Genomic DNA, 25059 nt, shown 5'->3' with positions numbered 1-25059 from the left:
GGAGGTGTGGGCGCAAGTTTTTCAATTCCTGCGGTGAGAGGGGAAGGTGCCAGGATGGGAGGGTGGGTTATGCGGGGGGGGGGGGGGGGGGGGTGAGCATGGACCTGACCAGGTAGTCAGGGAGGGAATGCAGGGAAACCCGCACCAATCAACCACACCATCCTGTGGTCCAACATTTCAATTCCCCCTCCCACTCTTTTCCGAGGACATGGAGGTCCTGGGCCTCCATCACCGCCGCTCCCTCACCACCAGATGCCTGGAGGAAGAACGCCTCATCTTCCGCCTCAGAATACTTCAACCTCAGGGCATCAATGTGGACTTCAACAGTTTCCTCATTTCCCCTTCCCCCACCTCACCCTAGTTCCAAACCTCCAGCTGAGCACTGTCCCCATGACTTGTCCTACCTCCTTATCTTCTTTTCCACCTATCCACTCCACCCCCCCCCCCCACTGACCTATCATCTTCATCCCCTCCCCCACTCACCTATTGTACTCTATGCTACTTTCCCCCCACCCCCACTCTCCTCTCATTTATCTCTCCACCCTTCAGGTTCTCTGCCAGTATTCCTGATGAAGGGCTTTTGCCCGAAACGTCGATTTTACTGTTCCCCGGATGCTGCCTGAACTGCTGTGCTTTTTCAGCACCATTCTAATCTTAAACTCTTAGTCTCTTTGTCCAATAACAATTATTACAGTAGCATATCCAATGGAGTTGGCCTAGTGAGCATAGAGTAGAATAGAATACAATAGAAATTTATTGTCACGTGTAGTTTTACAAAAAAATTGTAAAGTTTTATAAGTCACCACAGTGCCTAAATTAGTGACAGAAGTTATAAATAAGATTTAAAAAATAGAGTAATTAAGTGGAACTAGCTAAATTCTATGGTGTGCTAACAATAGCTTTAAGGAATCATGAACAAAGCCCCTCCAGCAGCATGAGTGGTTGGAAAGAGAAAGTTTCCAGTTTTTTTTTCTTTCTTGGCCAGTGACAGAAACTCCTGTTTGTTTTGGGTTTTTTTTCTTCCCCCCACACTACCGCCTAACTGCGGTAGCGCTTATTTTTCCCCAGCATCCATGGTGTGTGTGTGTGCAGGTGTGAGACACAGTGAGAGACACAAAGTGCACAAATCTTTATTTAATTTCCACCTCCAGGAAGAAAGGAAACACCCGAGTGGCCAGCGACAAGCAGTGCCCTTCACATCAAAGGGCAATGCTGTGTGATCAAAACAGTGAAGGGGAAGGCAGGGACTAAATCAAAATAGCGTTGGTGGGGGATCCAAGATGGCGGTGACCCAGCAAGTCTGAGTCTATAGTGCTCTTCCCAAGACTTGGGCAAAGTGGGTCACCCACCCCCACCACACTCACCAAATCATTCATAATAGCTATTAACTTTAAATAGCTGCTTAGTATTACATTTAAATAATCTAACATTTAGTGAAAAATGACCAAAGGGAAAGGAGCCCGCAGCTCTCAACAAGCAGGACCCCCTCCCCCACCTTCTCCCTCTTCAGCTGCAGCAGAGGCATCCACAGCCGCCCCGGGGGACTTACCGACGGTAACAAGCCTTGTGGAGATGATCACCAAGCTGGACGCGAAGATCGATGCCTTTATCGAGGAGTCCCGACATCGCTGGGAATCACTCTCGGCCGAGCTGCAGAAGCACGGCCGAGATATCCAGGAACTGGAGCGCTGAGTCGGAGGGGCGGAGTTAAAGGCCGCGACCTCCGAAACTGCAGCTCAATCGGCCGCCGATCAGGTCCGGACTCTCGAGCAGCGAGTCCGGACCTTAGAAAATCATATTGACGATCTCGATAATCGAGGTCGTCGAAAAAATATTCGTTTGCTGGGCCTTCCCGAATGGGAAGAGGAAGGCCAGCTTACAGCACTCCTGGAGCAATGGCTGCCACGGCTTTTAAATCTGCATGCTGGATCAGGCCAGGTAAGGGTGGAATGGGCCTACCGGGTCGCAATACGTGGGCCCGGCTCAAACCAGCGCCCACGCCCGGTCCTGTTCCAGCTGCAGAGCTATAGGGAGAGGCAGATGCTCCTGGAAGCCTCAAGAAATCTTGGCAAAGATCCCCAAGCCATGATCTATAAAGGATCCAAGATCATGCTATTCCAGGACTTTTCCCCAGCCCTGGTCCGAAAGAGGAAGGCATTCGATGAGGTGAAGAAGCACTTAAGGGACTTAAATACTCAGTACTCCTTACGCTATCCAGCGACGCTACGCTTTAACCACGAAGGATCCATATATAACTTCGGATCACCAGAGAAGGCTAAGGAATTCTTGGACTCTCTTAAATAAACTGTAAGAGATTGTGGCTGTTGGTTTGCCTTTCCCTCTACTTTTTTGTTTCTCTTTTTTCTTACCTTATTGTTTAATATTATCATGGGGGCGGGGAGAGGGATTTGATTTTCTCCCCCCCCCCACGTGGGTCTGTTTTCTTTTATTACTTTATGTATGTATGTGGGTATGTATGTATGTATATACATGTTGGGGTGTTTGGTTAATGTTGGTGGGGGGAGGTGGTTACCTTATTCTATTTTACTTCTGTCTTTAGGACGGGGTTGTTTTTCCCCTGTTATTTTGTATTATTATATTTAATTATTACTTTGTTGAGATTGTAATTTTATAGTTATATATTTATATGTGGTATTAACATTCCCAAATATATTCAGGTGTTGGTGTGGGCAGGGGTAGGGTGCTCATTGTTAACTCTAGCTTTGTGTTATATTTGAATTCTCCTCATTTTATTGAGGAGCACCTGGGTCAAGGGTGGGGCATTGGTTGGGAGAGGATAAGATGGACTTTTGGAGAGGAAGTGACGCTCCCTGGGAACAAGGGGGAAAATCTCCATTTAGGTACGTTTTATATTTTTTTTATTTAGAAATAGTTTTTTATTATATTGTTTTGAGTGTATTAGAGAGCCTTTATTTTTGTAAATTTTATATGCTCCATGCTCGGGATGTTCCAGATAGGGTTTCCCCTCCCGAGGGGTCTCGGATCTGCCCAGATGATTATGGTTGATCAGTCGGTTAAGTGGTGCACCTGGAATGTCAGGGGGAGTAATTCGCCAGTTAAAAGGAAGAAAATATTATCAAATCTTAAGAAGGAAAGAGTTGATATAGCTCTCCTACAGGAGACACACCTGTCGGATAAAGAACACTTAAAATTACGGCAGGGTGGATTTGATCAGGCCTTTTTTACTTCTTTTAGCTCAAAAAGCAGGGGAGTTGTTATTCTTGTTCGGAAGAATTTCCCTTTCAAAATTCTAAATCAGATAAAAGACGAATCTGGACGATATATTTTGATTAAAGCCCTCGTTAATGGAGAGGAATATGGGATTCTAAATTTGTACTGCCCCCCGGCATACCCCTTTAAATTTATAACGGAAGCTTTTTCAAAATTGATGGCCTTTGGTGCCCGTCATACAATTGTAGGGGGAGACTTTAATTGTATTATGGATCTGGAAATAGATAGGATTCCCAAGAGAGCTGCTGGAGTATCTCCCAGATCTAGACAACTGGCGGATCTGAATAAAGAATTAGGATTGGTAGATGTATGGAGATGTCTCCATCCACAGGGTAGAGATTTTTCTTTCTAGTCTAATCCACATAAATGTCATACAAGAATTGATATGTTTTTTGCCCCATCGATTTTTTAAAATTCCATATTATCCTGTAAAATAGGTACTATAGCAATTTCTGACCACGCCGCTGTATATATGGAAACTAGGCAAGGAACAATGGGACATCCGCTCGGCATTGGCGTATGGACCCCTTCCTGATAAAAGATAGTAAATTTGTAAAGTACTTCTCCCAAGAATTTAAAACTTTTTTAGAAATTAATTCAGGTACGGCTAGCAACCCATCAATGATGTGGGAGACCATCAAAGCTTATGCACGAGGTTTGATCATCTCCTACTCAGCGACCCAGAAGAAACTGAAGGGAGAGCAACAGCGCCTGCTCGAAGCTCGCTTAAAAGCAGCTGAAACAGCATACGCTGATAGACCTTCTATTATAAAATTGCAGAGGATTACGGCTCTTAGGACAGCTCTAAACACTACGCTTACTCAAACGGTTAAGAGGGAAATATTATTTGCAAAACAAAGGTTATATGAATATGGCGACAAACCGGGTAGATACTTAGCATTTCTTGCAAAGAAAAAGAAGGCCCCTCAGACTATTACATCTATCAAGGAAAGTACAGGTACTCTGACTCATGATCATAAAAAGATTAACGCGATCTTTAGAGAATTTTATTCTGAGTTATATAAATCGCAGGATTGTGAAGATAGGACTAGGAGGATGCAGTCATTTTTTAAAAATTTGACCTTTCCGGGCTTGACTTTAGAACAGGTATCGGTCCTAAATGCTCCTCTAACAGTCCAAGAAATACTTCATGCAATTAGGCAACTCCAGAGTGGAAAGGCACCGGGCCCAGATGGTTTTCAAGCTGAATTCTATAAAGAATTTACAGAAATATTGGCTGATCCACTTATGGACATGTATAACTATGCATATAGTCAGGGCTGTCTCCCGCCTTCGCTGAAAGAGGCAAATATCTCTCTTATCCTTAAAAAAGGAAAAGATCCAGAAGACTGTACATCATATAGACCAATATCCTTGCTAAATGTAGATTTTAAAATCCTCTCTAAAATGTTAGCACTGAGACCAGAAAGGGTACTGCCATATATTATAAAGGAGGATCAGACGGGATTTATTAAGGGCCGTAGATCATCCAATAATATTAGAAGGGTTTTGAACATGATCCAAGCCTGTCATCAGGGAAAGATACCAGGAGTAGTAGTCTCATTAGACGCGGAAAAGGCATTCGATAGGGTTGAATGGTCATATTTGTTTTACACATTGGAAAGGTTTGGCGTTGGACAGGTGTTTACCAAATGAGTCTCAACATTGTATAGTGATCCCAAAGCAGTTGTGGTTACCAATGGATTAGGCTTGGATAGCTTCAGTGTGGGTAGGGGCTGCCGTCAAGGGTGTCCTCTCTCGCCATTATTATTTACGCTAATAATTGAACCACTAGCAGAAGCTATACGGACTGATCTTAATATAACGGCCCCGAGGATTGGTACAGGTAAACACAAAATTACCCTTTATGCAGATGATGTTCTTTTATTCCTCAATAATCCTCTGATGTCCGTACCTCGTCTAATTCAAGTTATTAATACATTTAGTGCATTCTCAGGCTATAAAATTAATTTTTCAAAATCGGAGGCTATGCCAATGGGTGGCCTGGTTATGACACCCCACTTAGTGGACAGATCTCTTTTTCCCTTTCGTTGGTCCCTGGAGGGTTTCTTATATTTAGGTATTTTTATTACTCCAGTATTTGGTAATTTGTATAAGGCTAATTTTGTGCATTTACTGGAAAGGATAAGGCAGGACCTCCAGCGATGGGGAGACCTTCCAATTTCCTGGTTGGGTAGAATAGCACTAATTAAAATGATGTTCTGCCCCGTCTCCTATATCCTATGAGAATGCTTCCGGAGATGCTGCCAAGGATGGCCCTACGTAAATTATATGGCTGGCTGGGTTCCTTTACTTGGAATCATAGACGGCCCCTCATTAAGCTGAAGAAGCTACAGCTTCCACAGGCAAGGGGAGGACTGGACTTCCCAGACTTTAGGAAATATCAGTTAAGTTCCCTACTAAGTTACATAGCTGATTGGGTCTTGTCTGACCCACAATCAATCTGGCTGGACATCGAGGCCTCTCAAGTAAAATACCCACTTATTAACCTCTTATTTTCAGACAAGAGTAAAATCATTACAGATCACTGTAAAAACCCCATAATACTAAACACAATTAAGGCCTGGAATATAATGCGGCAAAATGAGGGTAATTTACATAAAACATCCCCCTATGCACTGATAGTAGGGGCATGGGGATTCCAACCGGGGTTTACAGATGCCACTTTTAAACTCTGGAGATCAAGGGATATCTCATGTTTAGGGGACCTATTTAAAGATGGGATCCTGATGTCTTTTGAACAGCTGCGTCAGAAATTCGGATTACCCAATGGAGACCTTTTTCGATACTTCCAAATTTGAGATTATATACAGAAGAAGACTACGTTAATAGATAGTCTTTATAAATCAGATAGAGAATGTAATGTCCTACAACCAGTGGGGGTATCCTCCGTCAGTACTATTTATCATTTACTACATGATGAAGTATCGGGAGATATGGACAATCTGCTTAAAACATGGGATCAAGATTTGGGACTAGAAATCTCTATAGAAATGTGGAATGATATTTGGGAAAATGCTAGAAGAATTACTATCTGTAACAGAACCCAGGCTATCCAGCTGAAGATACTTCATAGGGCCCATATAGCACCTGCTCAATTGGCAAAATTTAATGCAGGAGCATCTCCAATGTGTCCCAAATGCAAAATAGAGGTGGGCACTCTTGTACATTGCCTATGGACTTGTCATAAGATCCGTAGATATTGGATTAAAGTAGCAAGTACCCTGACAGACATTTTAGGAACGGAAATTAGAGTGGACCCTGTATCTCTCCTTTTGGGCTTTTCGAACTTTTCCTCCCTGGATATGCACGGGAAGAGACTATTTTCTATTCTCTCTTTCTGTGCAAGGAAAAATATTTTGGTGAACTGGGTGGCTGAGGGCCCCCCTGGACTTTCAAATTGGCACAGATTAATTATGGAATGTATTCCCCTTGACTTCCTTACAAATATGGTGCACCGAAAGACTGAATTATTTTATAAAATATGGCAGCCCTTTTTGAATTACATAAATGCAGATATTTCGGCCATCCTAACAAGGGCTTTTATTTAATGAAGATCACAAACCTGGCTGCTCCGGGGCCCCTTAGGAGAGGAATCCCGCACGAATACGGGTTTTATTACATTTGATGTTATAACATTCTGAGCATGTAAGAGACTTAAGTATACACTCTGGTTAGTTATAGGTTAGATTAGTAGAAAGTTGAGTTTTTTTTTATTTTGGTAATTTTTTTTCCTTTGTTAAATTTTGACTATTGTATATTTGATTTAATTGTACATCAATGTTTGTATGAGAGTTTTGTTTATTTTTGTAAACTTGTAAAAATGTTAAATTTCTAATTAAAATATCTGAAAAAAAAATAGCGTTGGTGGGGGAAATGATGCACTCCACTCCCTGCGGCGCCCACCTCTCCCTGAACAACTTCAGGGTGTTGGTGGACACCGCGTGCTCCTTCTCCAAGGACACCCGGGCCCTAAATGTTTCCAGTTTTAACTGAATTGGCTGCAGCTTCCATTGGAAAAAGTAGTTGAGGAGACAGCACATATACTGGCTGATGGTCATTTAGATTAGATTAGATTAATTAGATTATTTACAGTGTGGAAACAGGCCCTTCGGCCCAACAAGTCCACACCGACCCGCCAAAGCTCAACCCACCCATACCCCTACATTTACCCCTTTACCTAACACTACAGGCAATTTAGCGTGGACAATTCACCTGACCCGCACATCTTTGGACTGTGGGAGGAAACCGGAGCGCCTGGAGGAAACCCACGCAGACACGGGGAGAATGTGCAAACTCCACACAGTCAGTCGCCTGATTTCTTTTGCTCCTTTCCATACACTTATAATCGTACATTATCTGCGATTTCTAAATGGCAATAGTGGTCCCAGGGAATATTCATGTTCTTGTGTATAATTTATCTAACCCAGTTCCTTGACGATGTCAGGTGCAGGGTCCAATATTCAAGGGGATGAGGTGATAGGTGAAGCAAAGCAGCTGTCTCATAGAGATGTACAGCATGGAAACAGACCATTCGGTCCAACTTATCCATACCGACTAGATATCCTAACCTAATCTAGTCCTATTTGCTAGCATTTGGCCCATATCCCTCTAAACCCTTCCTATTCATATACCCATCCAAATGCATTTCAAATGTTGTAATTGTATCATGTCCTCTGGCAGCTCATTCCATACACGCACCACTTCTTGAAGGTATTATTATTCAATTAAAGACAATAAAATGGACATTCTGGTGCTCAGCCAAATACCCAGAGGGTTAGTGCAATCATTGCAGCCCCTCAGTCCAGCCAGGCTGTTCAGTGTAGAGGGTCTGCCTTCAAATCCTGATTAGGCCCCAGATAATTGACTTAACTTGAGGCAGCAGCCGTGACACTATGATTGAGCCTTATCTGAGCAGCTGAAGTTGGAAGAGCTTGGCCAAGGGAGAAATAAGCTAAGTTGTTCCTGAACTCAAAGTTGCCTGCTGGAAGGTGATGTAGGTAGGGCAGGGTTTGGTTGAGACGTCGGCCATGGTTGAATTTGCCATCACTTGATTTAGGCTCAAAAGAAGACAATGCTGACTCCAGCAAAGGGCTGCTGGTGACCATGGAACCATACTGCACAAAAGATCACGCCTCTTGGGTCTTCACCCATCTCTCTCCAGATTTCAACACACTTTGTTCAGCTTACACCCGACAGATCATAAAGGTCTCAGTTTACAAACTCAAGGAAAATCAGACAATTCAGCATTTATTACAGTGCAGTATTTATTACAATACATTTGTACTGACGGCAGCCATCAATTCAGGTCAGGTCACTGCTATAGTCACAATGGGTCAGAGTTCATCAATTAACTCCACTGACATCTCTGGATGGTGGTTACAAACCACCACCAAGCGCAGGCCACACATGCAGTCCTAACATTCAACGACTTGAGGTAGTTAAACCTTCCAATTCAACCCAATTATTGGTTCACAGGAGGAATGAAACTAGTTCACAAATGACTGCAGAATACCCCTTTCTCTCAGGCACTTGACTCTGAAGGGGAACATGGGCTACTATCTAATGACCTGCATTGAGGTCAGCTCAATTGGTTGGAGTGTAGTCCTTAGTTACACCACAGGGGAGGGCTCAAACCTTGTTCCAGCTCTTGGGGTTGGTCACTTCCACTTTTCCTATTAGCATATCATGGCATAATTAATGAGATATGCTTAATTAATAGGAAAAAATGGAGAGAGGGTGAGAAAGAGCTTGCGAGAAAGAGGAGAAAGCACAGAGACTGGTAACTGGGAAAGAGGAACACATTTTGTTTTATGCTCAGCGGGTGAACTAGATCAGAGTTGAAATGGCCGTGGTGCAGTTCGTTCTCAGGAAACAAAACACAGCTTTCATTTTTGTTACCACTGCACTCCACACCTCAGGCAGACACAGTGATCATCAGCTGCTTTCAGCACAGGCTTCGAGCTGCCTGTTTCAGTTTCCTTTCACCTCTCCCAAAACAGTCCCAGTGGGTTTGCTTTCACAGGCTTTGCCATCCATCCACTGCCTCATCTTAATAATCACTCAGCACCAAGGGAGTAGGGACAGTCAACACTGGTAGACAATTCGATAACAGGCAGGCATTAGAGCTCCTGCCAATTCTGTCCCTATCCAATACTGGTCACTGGTTAGTAATCAAGGGAATGACCTCTAAACGATTTGTGCACATCCCAGTCCCAAGGCGAGACTGCCCCAGTCATGGTATCGCAAATGAAGCCAAGTTTACTGGGGGCACATCAGGGAACCTGGCACATTAGCTAGCTGGATCCACACTCTATGGGTTAATACCTGCACCCAACTAATCATCAGGGACTGGGGAGAGAGAGTGATTGAGTAGCTTGGCTTGACTTGCTCCCCTGAAGCCAAGGTTTGATACAGAACTTTAGAACAGCTCAAGTGATGTGAGGAGAGAGGAAAGGGAAAGGTGGAAGGGCAGAAACACAAAGACACGCTCACATTTATTTAAAAATAAAAGTACTCAGAAAAAAAGGGGCAGCTGAGGGAGAGATCGCCAGCTGTAGCTGACCAGTCAGAGAGTGAGTCTGCAGCCAGATCCAATCCACCTCTATTTCTTCTTCAGAGCTCGCTTGCCCTCTCCTTTCTTCGGCTTCCCTTTGCCTCTCAACTTCCTGAGTCGCCTCATTTCCTCTTTGAAATCCTCATGCTCATCCCTGTAGAGACAAAAAGAATAGAGAGAGAGTTGGCAGGCGATCTGAGCAGAGCAACACCATTTCACTCTGATCGTTTAGCACAATCACAGTCAGACATTCACCAAGTTAGAGTTTGGGTTTTACTCCCTTTGTACATCTTTCCAGGTCCACAATTCCCTTGCAGAAACACTGACTGCCTAACTGTGTCACAATTGCTGGGAGGGGGGGGGGGGGTGGCGACGACATCACTTGGGTTCATAGGAACAGGAGAATCTGGTTGGGCATTTCAGTCGACTCCATCAATTGCTGCATGACCAATCAGCATCTTAACTCAATACCATTACCTCACAAACCTCCATCAGCTGCAGCTTTCAACTCATCCTCAGTGACATCTGGGGGATTTTCTGCGATCATTTCTGTGAAGCCGTACTTCTAGCCTTCACCCCAGGATTACCAGATTCCCTCTTCGAGGGTCTGCCCTCTTGCTCAGGGATGCTGCCACCAGAGGGAATAGTTTCTTCCCAAATACCCCATCAATTCACTAACTCCATGACTGTGCACCATGCAATTACCAAGAGGACAGAGGGTAAATGAAGTGAACCTTGATCTTTTTACATGCAGCAATTCATTGGACTTGAAATATGTGTTTCCCTGTGCAGATTCTGTCTGACTTGCTAAGCCTCTCCAGATTTCCAGCATCCACAGGTTTTTGCTTGTTTTATTACAGCCTGGTCATGTCGCTGAATCCACCTTCTGTGTTAAATCACAGTCCACGTGGCACAACCAGCCTGTAAATTCATCCAGAAAGACAAAAGCTGCACTCAGTGTGCGCCCCATTTCATCTCCTTGCCATTTAGCAGAAATAAAATGAAGCGTGGTCATTCCAATTGCTTCCCACTGAGGTGACAGGTTTGCCTCATGTCCCAGTGGCAGGTCAGACCAGCAGGAAGTCTCCAGCTCAGGGCATTCAATGAGGGCAGCAACAATGCAGGAAGTGCTGTTCCTATAAAAGGAGGCACATCTGACAAACAGCAGATTCTGCTTCGCTCAAGTATTCTGTCAACTGGGCAGAGAGTGAGGTGGGGGATGCCAAACAGAGGCAAGCATAGATATAGCTGGCAAATCACAATCTGTTTTCAGTGCCTCCATTGAAGTCTCAGACTTTTCATAAGGACTCAAACCTCTGGCAGAAGGCTTTTCAGCATAAAATGCCACTGTCAGCTTGGTTTCATTGTTCCCTTGTGAATATTATTTTTTATTATGGGGTTAGTAGCAGTGCTCAGCACTCGTTGGGTGGAAGAAGCAGAGTGAAAGAATAAATTCAAAGCACTCCACTGGCGACATGGTGAACATTGAAATGGAGCACAACACGGCCAATACTGTGATCTCCAGCACCTCCAGTTCACATGACCAGTGCTGCTTGCCATTCAGGAGGCCCAGAAGGGAGGCGATGCCCTCAGGGTATCATCGCAGGCCTATTAACTCAGAGACCCAAGTAATGTTCTGAAGACCCAGCTTCCAGTCCCACCACGGCAGATGGTGGAATTTGAATACATTGAAAATGTGGAATTAAGACTATAATGATCCAGTGGATCGTTCCAGAGAGAAGACTCAACAGGGAATCCTGCTGCAGATCCCTCTTACATGGGAGAGCTTTCCCAGTGTGTGGCCAAGCCAGGCAAATTTCCAGGAAGCTCAAGTTTAGGCTTCACAGGAAGTGTCCCCATACCCCTCCCTGAAAGTAATCAGGTCTATTGCTTGAACCATTGGCAATGGGAGTACACAATACTCAGGTGAAAGTGTAGACTGCAGATTTGGAGATTTGAGTTGAGAGTGTGATGCTGGAAAAGCACAGCAAGTCAGGCAGTATCCTAGGAGCAGGGGAATCGACGTTTCGGGCAAAAGCCCTTCATCAGGAATCTCAATCCTTATGTTCAGAAAGATCCTAAACTTTTCCCTGGAATCTGCTCTGAAGACCAAGGCCCAGATCAGGGCACTGGATGGAAGATGTGTGGCTGTACCTCTCCAGCAAGTTCAATCCTCAAATTCACTGGATTCTAAGTCACACAAATTAATGGCAACTTTGATTTTCCTTTTATAAATTCACAAATTGCAACTTGGTTGGCATCATGGGTCAGTGGTTAACAGCACCATAGACCTAGATTCAATTCCACCCTCAACCAACTGTGTGTAGTTTGTACATATTTCCCATGTCTATGTGGGTTTCCTCTGGGTGCTCTGATTTTCTCCCACAATCCAAAGATGTGCAGGTTAGGTGGAATGGTCATGTTAAATTGCCCATAGTGTCCAGAGGTGTGCAGGCTGGGTGGATTAGCCATGGGAAATACAGGGTTACAGGGATATGGTGGGGGGGGTGGGTGGTCGGGGTGAGATGCTCTTTGGAGAGTTGGTGCGGACCTGATGGGCCGAATGTCATGCTCCTACACTGTAGTGATTCTCTGAACTTCCTTTCTTCCGTTCCTCTTTCTTCCTACCTTGTATGGTTTTGTAGATGAATGAAATAGCAAAGCAATTCCTGCATTTTGAACATTTGTTCATCAATTCTCAAAGGGTTTTGCTGTATTAGACTGGTCACCACCTTCAATGTGAACTTTATGTTAAATCTTCTCTTCTAGATGGAAGAAGTGGGGCTGTTCCCCAGTGTATTTATTTTAAAACTTGGAATCCGAAAAGCAGCGTTTGGGGAACACCCTTCAGCCTAGCTCAGCAAGTACCAGGAGTAAAGCAAATAATACTTTGCTATTTCGAACTTATGAGGAGAAAGCAATCATTCTTTACATTCACCTCCATTCCCTTTTCTGTAACTATTTAAACTAACTTGGTAGGAGATGGGAACCAGAAGGACAGGCAAGTTGTACAAAATATTTCAAAAGATAAGTACAGTGAGTAAATGGTACCAGGTAGGGTCAGAAAAGAGGGAAATGCAGTAATGCCTCATTTATGTACTCGGTGCGTGTTTGTAAATGCAGAAGGTGTGGTACTACCAAAACTTAAAATGCCCAAGCTTTGCCTTTTGAACTCATTAGGATAATTCAAAACAAAAACAGATATTGCTGGAAAATCTTAGCAGATCTGGCAGCATCTGTGGAGAGAAGTCAGAGTTAACATTTTGGGTCCAGTGACCCTTCCTCAGAACTGACTTCAGAACACAAGAAATGCTAATGTGAAGGAGAAAACATTTGAGAGGGGTGTGTAGATTGGCTGGCAAGTGGATCTTCTGACCACACTACTAATGTCACTCCCCATACTGTGAGCTCCCACTTCACTAAACAACAGTTAATGTGGCACCTTGTCAAACATCTTCTGGAATTCCAAATGGAGGCATACAGTCATGGAGTCATACAGCATAGAAACAGATCCTTCACTCCAACTAGTCCATGCCGAACATAATCCCAAACTAAACTAGTCCCACTTGCCCGCTCCTGGCCCATATCCCTCCAAACCTATTCTTTTCATGTACTTATCCTAAACATCAACTGGCTCCACTTAATCCACAGAACATTACTCCTTCAAACAATATCAACAAATTAATGAAACATCATTTCCTTTTCACAAAGTCAGGCTGACTCTTCCTGATTACCCGGAGTTTTTCTAAGTGCACAACTATAACACCTTTGATGATGAATTCACCGTCCCTGTGACAGACATCATGCTCAGTGACCTACCATTTCCTATTATCTGATTCCTCACTTCTTGAATAGAGGGATGCTACGTCCAGATGGACCCTTTCCTGAATCTCCGGAATTTTGGAAAGTGATGCAAACCTTGGAGTGCTGGTCCATAGTTAATGAAGGTGGGATCACAGGGTGATGAAGGTGTTGTTTGGCATGCTTGTCTTTATTGGTCAGTGCATTGAGTATAAGAGTTGGGATGTCACGATGTGGCTGTACAGAACAGTCTCCCTGCTATAGGAAAGACATTGTTAAACTTGAAAGGGAGCACAAAGATTTACAAGGATTTGAACTACAGGGAGAGGCTGAATAGGCTAGGGCTTTTTTCCCTTTTGTGACAGAAGCTGAGGCATGACCTTACAGAGGTTTATAAAATCATGGCAGGCATGGATTGGGTGAATAGCCAAGATCCTTTTCTCTAGGTTAGGGGAGTCCAAAACTAGACGGCATAGGTTTAAGGTTAGAGGGGAAAGATTTAAAGGAACCTAAGGAGCAACTTTTTCACGCAGAGGGTGGAACAAGTATGGAATGAGATGCCAGAGGAAGTGGTGAAGGCTAGTACAATGACAGCTTTTAAAAAACACCTGGATGAGTATATGAATAGGAAGGGTGTAGAGAGATATGGGCGAAATGAAGGCAAATGGGACTAGATTGATTTAAGATATCCAGTCAGCATGAATGAGTTGAACCTAAGGAACTACTGCCATCCCGCATAACTCTATACATCCTCAATCTAATCATTCATCTCTTTTAAAACTCCAGGAGGAAGTCCATCAGGACTCAGGAACCTATCAGCAAGTACTTCCACCAGTTTTATCAGTAACGCTTTCCTAATGATTGTACCCTCACATCCTGATCTACAGCTTTTACTGAAATGTTTCACAGCTCGCAACAAACAAAGCACTTGACCATACCCACCCAGCCAGTGCTTTCCAAACTCCAATGTCTAACATTCGATGCGTTTCTGCAATTTGCCAAATAGCCTTGAGAGTGTCATGAATTAAGCTGAAATTTAGGATTGTCACTTGGGCTCACAGTGCTGTGTCCTTGCAAGCCTTGGAGGTTACCTATAATAATAGATAGGGCCTTGCACTTTGCATGCTAAAATAACTTATATACATTCCACCCAATCAACTCAGCAATTCTCAGCCCCTCTTTTCATTTCTCGGAATGATGTCTTGTTTAGCTTCTAGACTAGCATGGCAATTAACCATCAGTTATTACCTAACTTGTGTATTTTCCATGGCAACACCTCTCCCAATACAGACTGCACTTACAGATGGCACATAACTTGGAAGTATTATGAACTTGAGGAGGATCTCAATAGACTTCAAGTAAACATAAGCAGTCAGGTGGCAGATGAAATTTAACATGCAACCGCTTAGTAGGAATAATTTTTTTTTTAGATTAGATTACTTACAGTGTGGAAACAGGCCCTTCGGCCCAACAAGTCCACATCGACCCGCCGAAGCGTAACCCACCCATACCCCTACATTTACCCCTTCACCTAACACTACGGGCAATTTAGCATGGCCAATTCACCTGACCTGCACATCTTTGGACTGTGGGAGGAAACCGGAGCACCCGGAGGAAACCCACGCAGACACGGGGAGAATGTGCAAACTCCACACAGTCAGTCGCCTGAGTCGGGAATTGAACCCAGGTCTCTGGCGCTGTGAGGCAGCAGTGCTAACCACTGTGCCACCATGCCGCCAAAATAGTGACAATATAACCTGAATGATACTTTCAAAAAGGAGTGTAGGAGCTGAGGTACCTCGGGGTACATGCACACACTGCTGTTAGTGGTATGTCGAGTTGATTGTGAATAAGACATGTATGATCCTAGGCTTCGTAACAAGGCAGAAAGCACAAAAGCAAGAAGGTTGTGATGAATTATTTCTAAAATAAAAGTTTGGCCTCAGCTGGAGTATTCCATCAGGTTCTCAGCATCATACTTTAGGAAGGATGTGACGACAATAAAACAGGGCGCTGAAAAGATTGTCACGAATGACACTAGAGATGAAGAAATTCAGTTACATGAAGAGATTAGAGAACACTATCTACACCTAGAAGAGGAGGTTATGAGAAGATTTAACAAAGGTGTTGAGGATCACGAGGACAGAATGGATTGACAGAGCCTGTTCCTATTAATAAAAGGGTTGAGAACAAGACAGCACTGATTTAAGGTGAATGTCAAAAAAAAACAAATAGGTGGTGACACAAAGTAAGACTTGCACGGCAGTGCATAGCTTCGATCTGGTACACCTTGGCCAGACTGTGGTGGAAGCAACTTCAATTGTGGCACAATCAGGCAGCCGTGGTAACCACTGAGTCACCATGTTACTCTGACATCTGCTGCAAGATACCAAGCAGAGCATTGTAACAATCCATGGGTGGGTAGAGCTTAATTGACAAAGTGTCTAAGTGGGAGTGTGAGTACCTGTACAAACCGAACAATCGTAGTTTCTTCATGAGTGCATAGTACTGGTTGTGCTGAGGGTACCAGTCATAGACTTGCTTTTGCAGTGCCAGGGGCTGCTCGCTGAACAGTTTCACCACCTTCATCGAACGCTCATCAGTAGGCCGCACAACCTCCTGAAATATCTGCGAGCTCAGGCGCATCATACGCCGTGCATAATTGGATAACGTTGACATGGTAGCTGGACCAAGATAACAGTAGGCAGCAACTGCAGGAAAAAATGAAAAGACAGTTGGAATGGAAATTTCTATACCAGTACTACACATCAGTGTCTGACAGTGAGGGACCTGTCCACATCACTGTGGGCGGCACGGTGGCACAGTGGTCAGCACTGCTGCCTCACAGCGCCTGAGACCCGGGTTCAATTCCTGCCTCAGGTGACTGACTGTGTGGAGTTTGACCGTTCTCCCCATGTCTGCGTGGGTTTCCTCTGGGTGCTCCGGTTTCCTCCCACAGTCCAAAGATGTGCAGGTCAGGTGACTTGGCCATGCTAAATTGCCCTTAGTGTTAGGTAAGTGGTAAATGTAGGGGTATGGGTGGGTTGCGCTTCGGCGGGTCGGTGTGGACGTGTTGGGCTGAAGAGCCTGTTTCCACACTGTAATTAATCAAAACCAGTACTGCACCCAGTGTTACACAGAGACAGACCTGTCCCCACCGGTACTGTACCCCAGTGTTATACAGTGACACACCTGTCCGCACCAGTACTGCACCCCAGTGTTATATAGTGACAGACCTTTCCCCAAAATACTGTACCCCAGTATTATACAGGGACAGACCTGTCCCCACCAGTACTGTACCCCAGTGTTATACAGGGACAGACCTGTCCCCACCAGTACTGTACCCCAGTGTTATACAGTGACAGACCTGTAGCCACCCGTACTGTACTCCAGTTTTATACAGTGACAGACCTGTCCACACGGGTACTGTACCCCAGTGTTATACATTGACAGACCTGTCCCACCAGTACTGTATCCCAGTGGTATACAGTGATAGACCAGTCCCCACCGATACTGTACCCCAGTGTTATACAGAGACAGACCTTTCCCCACACGTACTGTACCCCAGTGTTATACAGTGACAGGCCTGTCCCTATCAGTACGGTATCCCAGTGTTATACAGAGACAGACCTGTCCCCCACCAGTATTGTACCCCAGTGTTATACAGTGACAGACCTGTCCTCACTGGTGCTATACACCAATAGACAGTAGGTGCAGGAGTAGGCCATTCAGCCCTTTGAGTCTGCACCGCCATTCAATATGATCATGGATGATCATTCTGAATTAGTATCCTCTTCCTGCCTTATCTCCATAACCCTTGATTCCACTATCTTTGAGAGCTCTATCCAACTCTTTCTTCAATGAATCCAGAGACTGGGCCTCCACTGCCCTCTGGGGCACAGCATTCCACACAGCCACCACTCTCTTGGTGAAGTAGTTTCTCCTCATCTCTGTCCTAAATGGTCTACCCCGTATTTTTAAGCTGTGTCCTCTGGTTCGGCACTCACCCATCAGCGGAAACATGTTTCCTGCTGCCAGAGTGTCCAATCCTTTTATAATCTTATATGTCTCAATCAGATCACCTCTCAGTCTTCTAAACTCAAGGGTATACAAGCCCAGTCGCTTCAGTCTTTCAGTGTAAGGTAATCCCGCCATTCCATGAATTGACCTCATGAACCTATGCTGCACTCCCTCAATAACCAGAATGTCTTTCCTCAACTTTGGAGACCAGAACTGCACACAGTACTCCAGGTGTGGTCTCACCAGGGCACTGTACAGCTGCCGAAGCACCTCTTTGCTTCTATATTTAATTCCTCTTGTTATGAAGGCCAGCATGCTACGTGCCTTCTTCACTACCTGCTGTACCTGCATGCTTGCCTTCATTGACTGGTGTACAAGAACACCCAGATCTCTCTGTACTGCCCCTTTACCTAAATTGATTCCATTGAGGTAGTAATCGGCTTTCCAGTTCTTACCACAAAAGTGGATAACCCATACATTTATAGAACATTGAACATAGAAAAATACAGCGCAGTACAGGCCCTTCGGCCCTCGATGTTGCGCCGACCGAAGCCTACCTAACCTACACTAGCCCAATAAACTCCATATGCTTATCCAATGCCCACTTAAATGACCATAAAGAGGGAGAGTCCACCACTGCTACTGGCAGGGCATTCCATGAACTCATAACCCGCTGAGTAAAGAATCTACCCCTAACATCTGTCCAATACCTACCACCCCTTAATTTAAAGCTGTGCCCCCTAGTAACAGCTGACTCCATTAGCGGAAAAAGGTTCTCACTGTCAACCCTATCTAAACCCCTAAAATTTATCCACATTAAACTGCATCTGCCATGCATCTGCCCACTCACCTAACTTGTCCATGTCACCCTGTAATCTCCTAACATCCTCATCACATTTCACGTAGTGTTATACAATGACAGACCTGTCCCCTCCAGTACTGAACACCAGTGTTATACAGTGACAGAACTCTCACCACCAGTATTGTATCCCATTGTTATACAGGGACAGACCTGTCACCACCAGTACCGTACCCCAGTGTTATACAGTGACAGACCTGTCCCCACCAGTATTGTATCACAGTGTTATATAGGGACAGACCTGTCCCCACCGATACTGAACACCAGTGTTATACAGTGACAGAACTCTCACCACCAGTATTGTATCCCATTGTTATACAGGGACAGACCTGTCACCACCAGTACCGTACCCCAGTGTTATACAGTGACAGACCTGTCCCCACCAGTACTGTACCCCAGTGTTATACAGTGACAGACCTGTCCCCACCGATACTGTACCCCGGTGTTATACAGAGACAGACCTTTCCCCACCAGTGCTGTACCCCAGTGTTATACAGTGACAGACCTGTCCTCACCAATACTGTACCCAAGTGTTACGCAGGGACAGACATGTCCCCACCAGTACTGTACCCCAGAGTTATACAGGGAAAGACCTGTCTCCACCAGTACTGTACCCAAGTGTTATATAGGGACAGACCTGTCCCCACCAATACTGTACCCCAGTGTTATACAGAGACAGACCTGTGTACATTAGTACTGTACCCCACTGTTATACAGTTACAGGCCTGTCCCCACCAGTACCGTACCCAAGTGTTACACAGAGACAGACCTGTCCCCACCAGTACTGTACACCAGTGTTATACAGAGACAGACCTGTCCCCACCAGTACCGTACACCAGTGTTATACAGTGACTGACCTGTCCCCCAGCAGTACTGTACCCCAGTGTAATAGCGAAACAGACCTGTCCCCTCCAGTACTGTACCCCAGTATTATACAGAGACAGACCTGTCCCCACCAGTACTGTACCCAAGTGTTATACAGAGACAGACCTGTCCCAACCAGTATTGCACCTCAGGGTTAGACAGAGACAGACCTGTTCCCACCAGTACTGTACCCCAGGGTTATACAGAGACAAGCCTGTTCCCACCAGTACTGTACCGCCGCGTTATACAATGAAAGACCTGTCCAATCCACTACTGTCCTCCACTGTTATGCAGAGACAGACCTGTCCCTACCAGCACTGGACCCCAGTGTTATACAGTGACAGACCAGTCCCCTCTTGTACTGTACACGAGTGTTATACGTGACAGACCTGTCCCCACCAGTATTGTACCCCAGTGTTATACGGATACAGATCTGACCATACCAGTACTGTACCCCAGTGTTATACAGAGACAGACCTGTCCCCACCAATACTGTACCCAAGTGTTACGCAGGGACAGACATGTCCCCACCAGTACTGTACCCAAGTGTTACACAGAGACAGACCTGTCCCCACCAGTACTGTACACCAGTGTTATGCAGAGACAGACCTGTCCCCACCAGTACTGTACCCCAGTGTTATACAGAGACAGACCTGTCCCCACCAGCACTGGACCCCAGTGTTATACAGAGACAGATCTGTCCCCACCGGAACTGTATGCCAGTGGTATACAGTGATAGACCAGTCCCCACTGGTACTGTATCCCAGGGTTGTACAGTGACAGAGCAGCCCACACCAGTACTGCACCCCAATGTTATACAGTGACAGACCTGTCCCCACCGGTACTGTACTCCAGTGTTATACAGAGACAGACCTGACCCCACCAGCACTGGACCCCAGTGTTATACAGAGACAGACCGGTCCCCACCAGCACTGTACCCCAGTGTTATACAGAGACAGACCAGTCCCCACCAGCACTACACACCAGTGTTATACAGTGACAGACCTGTCCCCACCAATACTGTACCCAAGTGTTACGCAGAGACAGACATGTCCCCACCAGTACTGTACCCCAGAGTTATACAGGGACAGACCTGTCCCCACCATGACTGTACCCCAGTGTTATATAGGGACAGACCTGTGCCCACCAATATTGTACCCCAGTGTTATACAGTGACAAACCTGTGTACATTAGTACTGTACCCCAGTGTTATATAGAGACAGACCTGTCCCAACCAGTATTGCACCCCAGGGTTAGACAGAGACACACCTGTCCCAACCAGTACTGTACCCCAGGGTTATACAGAGACAGACCTGTCCCAACTAGTACTGTACCCCAGGGTTATACAGAGACAGACCTGTCCCAACTAGTACTGTACCCCAGGGTTATACAGAGACAGGCCTGTTCCCACCAGTACTGTACCGCCGCGTTATACAATGAAAGACCTGTCCAACCCACTACTGTCCTCCACTGTTATGCAGGGACAGACCTGTCCCTACCAGCACTGGACCCCAGTGTTATACAGTGACAGACCAGTCCCCTCCTGTACTGTACACGAGTGTTATACAGTGACTGACCTGTCCCCACCAGTATTGTACCCCAGTGTTATACGGATACAGATCTGACCATACCAGTACTGTACCCCAGTGTTATACAGTGACTGACCTGTCCCCAGCAGTACTGTACCCCAGTGTTATACAGAGACAGACCTGTCCCCACCAATACTGTACCCAAGTGTTACGCAGGGACAGACATGTCCCCACCAGTACTGTACCCAAGTGTTACACAGAGACAGACCTGTCCCCACCAGTACTGTACACCAGTGTTATACAGAGACAGACCTGTCCCACCAGTATTGTACCCCAGTGTTATACAGGGACAGACCTGTCCCCACCAGTACTGTACCCCAGTGTCATACAGAGACAGACCTGTCCCAACCAGTACTGTACCCCAGGGTTAGACAGAGACACACCTGTCCCAACCAGTACTGTACCCCAGGGTTATACAGAGACAGACCTGTCCCAACTAGTACTGTACCCCAGGGTTATACAGAGACAGACCTGTCCCAACTAGTACTGTATCCCAGGGTTAGACAGAGACACACCTGTCCCAACCAGTACTGTACCCCAGGGTTATACAGAGACAGACCTGTCCCACCTAGTACTGTATCCCAGGGTTAGACAGAGACAGACCTGTTTCCACAAGTACTGTACCCCAGTATTATACAGTGACTGACCTGTCCCCACCAGTACTGTACCCCAGTGTTATACAGACACAGACCTGTCCCCACCAGTACCGTACCTCAGTGTTATACAGTGACTCTCCTGTCCCCACCAGTACCGTACCACAGTGTTATACAGAGACAGACCTGTGCCCACCAGTATTGTACCCCAGTGTTATACAGGTGACAGACCTGTGTACATTAGTACTGTACTCCAGTGTTATACAGTTACAGACCTGTCCCCACCAGTCCCGTACCCAAGTGTTACACAGAGACAGACCTGTCCCCACCAGTACTGTACACCAGAGTTATACAGAGACAGACCTGTCCCCACCAGTACTGTACCCCAGTGTTATACAGGGACAGACCTGTCCCCACCAGTACTGTATCCCAGTGTTATACAGAGACAGATCTGTCCATACCAGTACTGTACCCCAGTGTTATATAGGGACAGACCTGTCCCCACCAGTACTGTACCCAAGTGTTACGCAGGGACAGACATTTCCCCACCAGTGCTGTACCCCAGAGTTGTACAGGGAAAGACCTGTCTCCACCAGTACTGTACCCCAGTGTTATATAGGGACAGACCTGTCCCCACCAGTACTGTACCCCAGTGTTATACAGAGACAGACCTGTGTACATTAGTACTGTACCCCACTGTTATACAGTTACAGACCTGTCCCCACCAGTACCATACCCAAGTGTTACACAGAGACAGACCTGTCCCCACCAGTACTGTACACCAGTGTTATACAGTGACTGACCTGTCCCCCAGCAGTACTGTACCCCAGTGTAATAGAGAAACAGACCTGTCCCCTCCAGTACTGTACCCCAGTATTATACAGAGACAGATCTGTGTCCATTAGTACTGTACCCCAATGTTATACAATTACAGACCTGTCTCCACCAGTACTGTACCCCAGTGTTATACAGAGACAGACCTGTCCCAACCAGTATTGCACCTCAGGGTTAGACAGAGACAGACCTGTTCCCACCAGTACTGTACCCCAGGGTTATACAGAGACAGGCCTGTTCCCACCAGTACTGTACCGCCGCGTTATACAATGAAAGACCTGTCCAACCCACTACTGTCCTCCACTGTTATGCAGGGACAGACCTGTCCCTACCAGCACTGGACCCCAGTGTTATACAGTGACAGACCAGTCCCCTCCTGTACTGTACACGAGTGTTATACAGTGACTGACCTGTCCCCACCAGTATTGTACCCCAGTGTTATACGGATACAGATCTGACCATACCAGTACTGTACCCCAGTGTTATACAGTGACTGACCTGTCCCCAGCAGTACTGTACCCCAGTGTTATACAGAGACAGACCTGTCCCCACCAATACTGTACCCAAGTGTTACGCAGGGACAGACATGTCCCCACCAGTACCATACCCAAGTGTTACACAGAGACAGACCTGTTCCCACCAGTACTGTACCCCAGGGTTATACAGAGACAGGCCTGTTCCCACCAGTACTGTACCGCCGCGTTATACAATGAAAGACCTGTCCAACCCACTACTGTCCTCCACTGTTATGCAGGGACAGACCTGTCCCTACCAGCACTGGACCCCAGTGTTATACAGTGACAGACCAGTCCCCTCCTGTACTGTACACGAGTGTTATACAGTGACTGACCTGTCCCCACCAGTATTGTACCCCAGTGTTATACGGATACAGATCTGACCATACCAGTACTGTACCCCAGTGTTATACAGTGACTGACCTGTCCCCAGCAGTACTGTACACCAGTGTTATACAGAGACAGACCTGACCCCCACCAGTACCGTACACCAGTGTTATACAGTGACTGACCTGTCCCCCAGCAGTACTGTACCCCAGTGTAATAGAGAAACAGACCTGTCCCCTCCAGTACTGTACCCCAGTATTATACAGAGACAGATCTGTGTCCATTAGTACTGTACCCCAATGTTATACAATTACAGACCTGTCTCCACCAGTACTGTACCCCAGTGTTATACAGAGACAGACCTGTCCCAACCAGTATTGCACCTCAGGGTTAGACAGAGACAGACCTGTTCCCACCAGTACTGTACCCCAGGGTTATACAGAGACAGGCCTGTTCCCACCAGTACTGTACCGCTGTGTTATACAATGAAAGACCTGTCCAATCCACTACTGTCCTCCACTGTTATGCAGAGACAGACCTGTCCCTACCAGCACTGGACCCCAGTGTTATACAGTGACAGACCAGTCCCCTCCTGTACTGTACACGAGTGTTATACAGTGACAGACCTGTCCCCACCAGTATTGTACCCCAGTGTTATACAGTGACTGACCTGTCCCCCAGCAGTACTGTACCCCAGTATTATACAGAGACAGACCTGTCCCCACCAGTGCTGTATCCCAGTGTTATACAGAGACAGACCTGTCCCCACCAGTACTGTACCCCAGGGTTAGACAGAGACACACCTGTCCCAACCAGTACTGTATCCCAGGGTTAGACAGAGACACACCTGTCTCAACCAGTACTGTACCCCAGGGTTATACAGAGACAGACCTGTCCCACCTAGTACTGTATCCCAGGGTTAGACAGAGACAGACCTGTTTCCACAAGTACTGTACCCCAGTATTATACAGTGACTGACCTGTCCCCACCAGTACTGTACCCCAGTGTTATACAGACGCAGACCTGTCCCCACCAGTACCGTACCCCAGTGTGATACAGTGACAGACCTGTCCCCACCAGTACCGTACCCCAGTGTGATACAGTGACAGACCTGTCCCCACCAGTTCCGTGCCCCAGTATTATACAGTGATAGACCAGTCCCCTCCTGTACTGTACACGAGTGTTATACAGTGACAGACCTGTCCCCACCAGTACTGTACCCCAGTGTTATACGGATACAGATCTGTCCATACCAGTACTGTACCCCAGTGTTATACAGAGACAGACCTGTCCCCACCATTACTGCACCCCAGGGTTAGACAGAGACTGACCTGTGTACATTAGCACGGTACCCCAGTGTTATACAGTGACAGACCTGTCCCCACCAGTACTGTACCACAGTGTCACACAGAGACAGATTTACTGACAGCTTTCTCACTATGCACCTTTCAATTTTCTGCCGCTCCTTTCCTTTGGATGTGATTTCCGCCGGAAGCCCGTCCACCCCTCGGTGTCCGGGTGTTGTCGTGGTCTGTGTTTCTGTTCCGACCCCATTATCCGGGGGATGGATGTCCCGGGGAGCGCCGTGAGCTGCTCCCCGCTTGTTCACTCATCCTGCAGCTCAGCAACATTCATACAGTCAGACCACCATCGAACTGTCATCCCCCCCACACACCCCCCCGCATCGATCATACATCCAATAACCATTAATATCTACAATCATTGATGTGTTCATTCATTAATCTTATCTCCAATGATCAATAACAGCTCAGATCAATAGTATACCCTCATAATCAGTCATGTCTTACATCAATAACCCACCCAATAA

General features: G+C 46.1%; 1 protein-coding gene across 2 annotated transcripts; it reads right to left on the bottom strand.

Moving 5' to 3' along the window:
• Positions 1–8522: 8522 nt before the first annotated feature.
• Positions 8523–24731, bottom strand: mrps33 (mitochondrial ribosomal protein S33). Of its 2 annotated transcripts, none has more exons than XM_060839519.1 (3): positions 24677–24731; positions 16095–16341; positions 8523–9983 (listed from the first exon to the last, which is right to left on the bottom strand). In XM_060839519.1, exons 2-3 carry the CDS (start codon positions 16307–16309, stop codon positions 9878–9880), a joined length of 321 nt encoding a protein of 106 aa, XP_060695502.1. In that variant the 5' UTR covers positions 16310–16341; positions 24677–24731; the 3' UTR covers positions 8523–9877. The 2 variants fall into 2 exon arrangements, with proteins under 2 accessions (XP_060695502.1, XP_060695501.1); XM_060839518.1 differs by lacking the exon at positions 24677–24731 and adding an exon at positions 24563–24664.
• Between the last annotated feature and the right edge of the window lie 328 nt (positions 24732–25059).

This window comes from Hemiscyllium ocellatum, chromosome 19 (genome assembly GCF_020745735.1).
Source record: "Hemiscyllium ocellatum isolate sHemOce1 chromosome 19, sHemOce1.pat.X.cur, whole genome shotgun sequence".
Taxonomy (NCBI): domain Eukaryota; kingdom Metazoa; phylum Chordata; class Chondrichthyes; order Orectolobiformes; family Hemiscylliidae; genus Hemiscyllium; species Hemiscyllium ocellatum.
The sequence above is the reverse complement of the archived record's forward strand: the minus strand, read 5'-3'. Positions and strand labels throughout refer to the sequence as shown.

What these genes read in the sequence shown, in the direction of transcription:
- mrps33 (XM_060839518.1), bottom strand. An exon ending in CGATTGTTCGGTTTGTACAG is followed by an intron (nt 9,984 to 16,094) that starts GTACTCACACTC and finishes TTGTCTCTACAG; the next exon opens with GGATGAGCATGAGGATTTCA.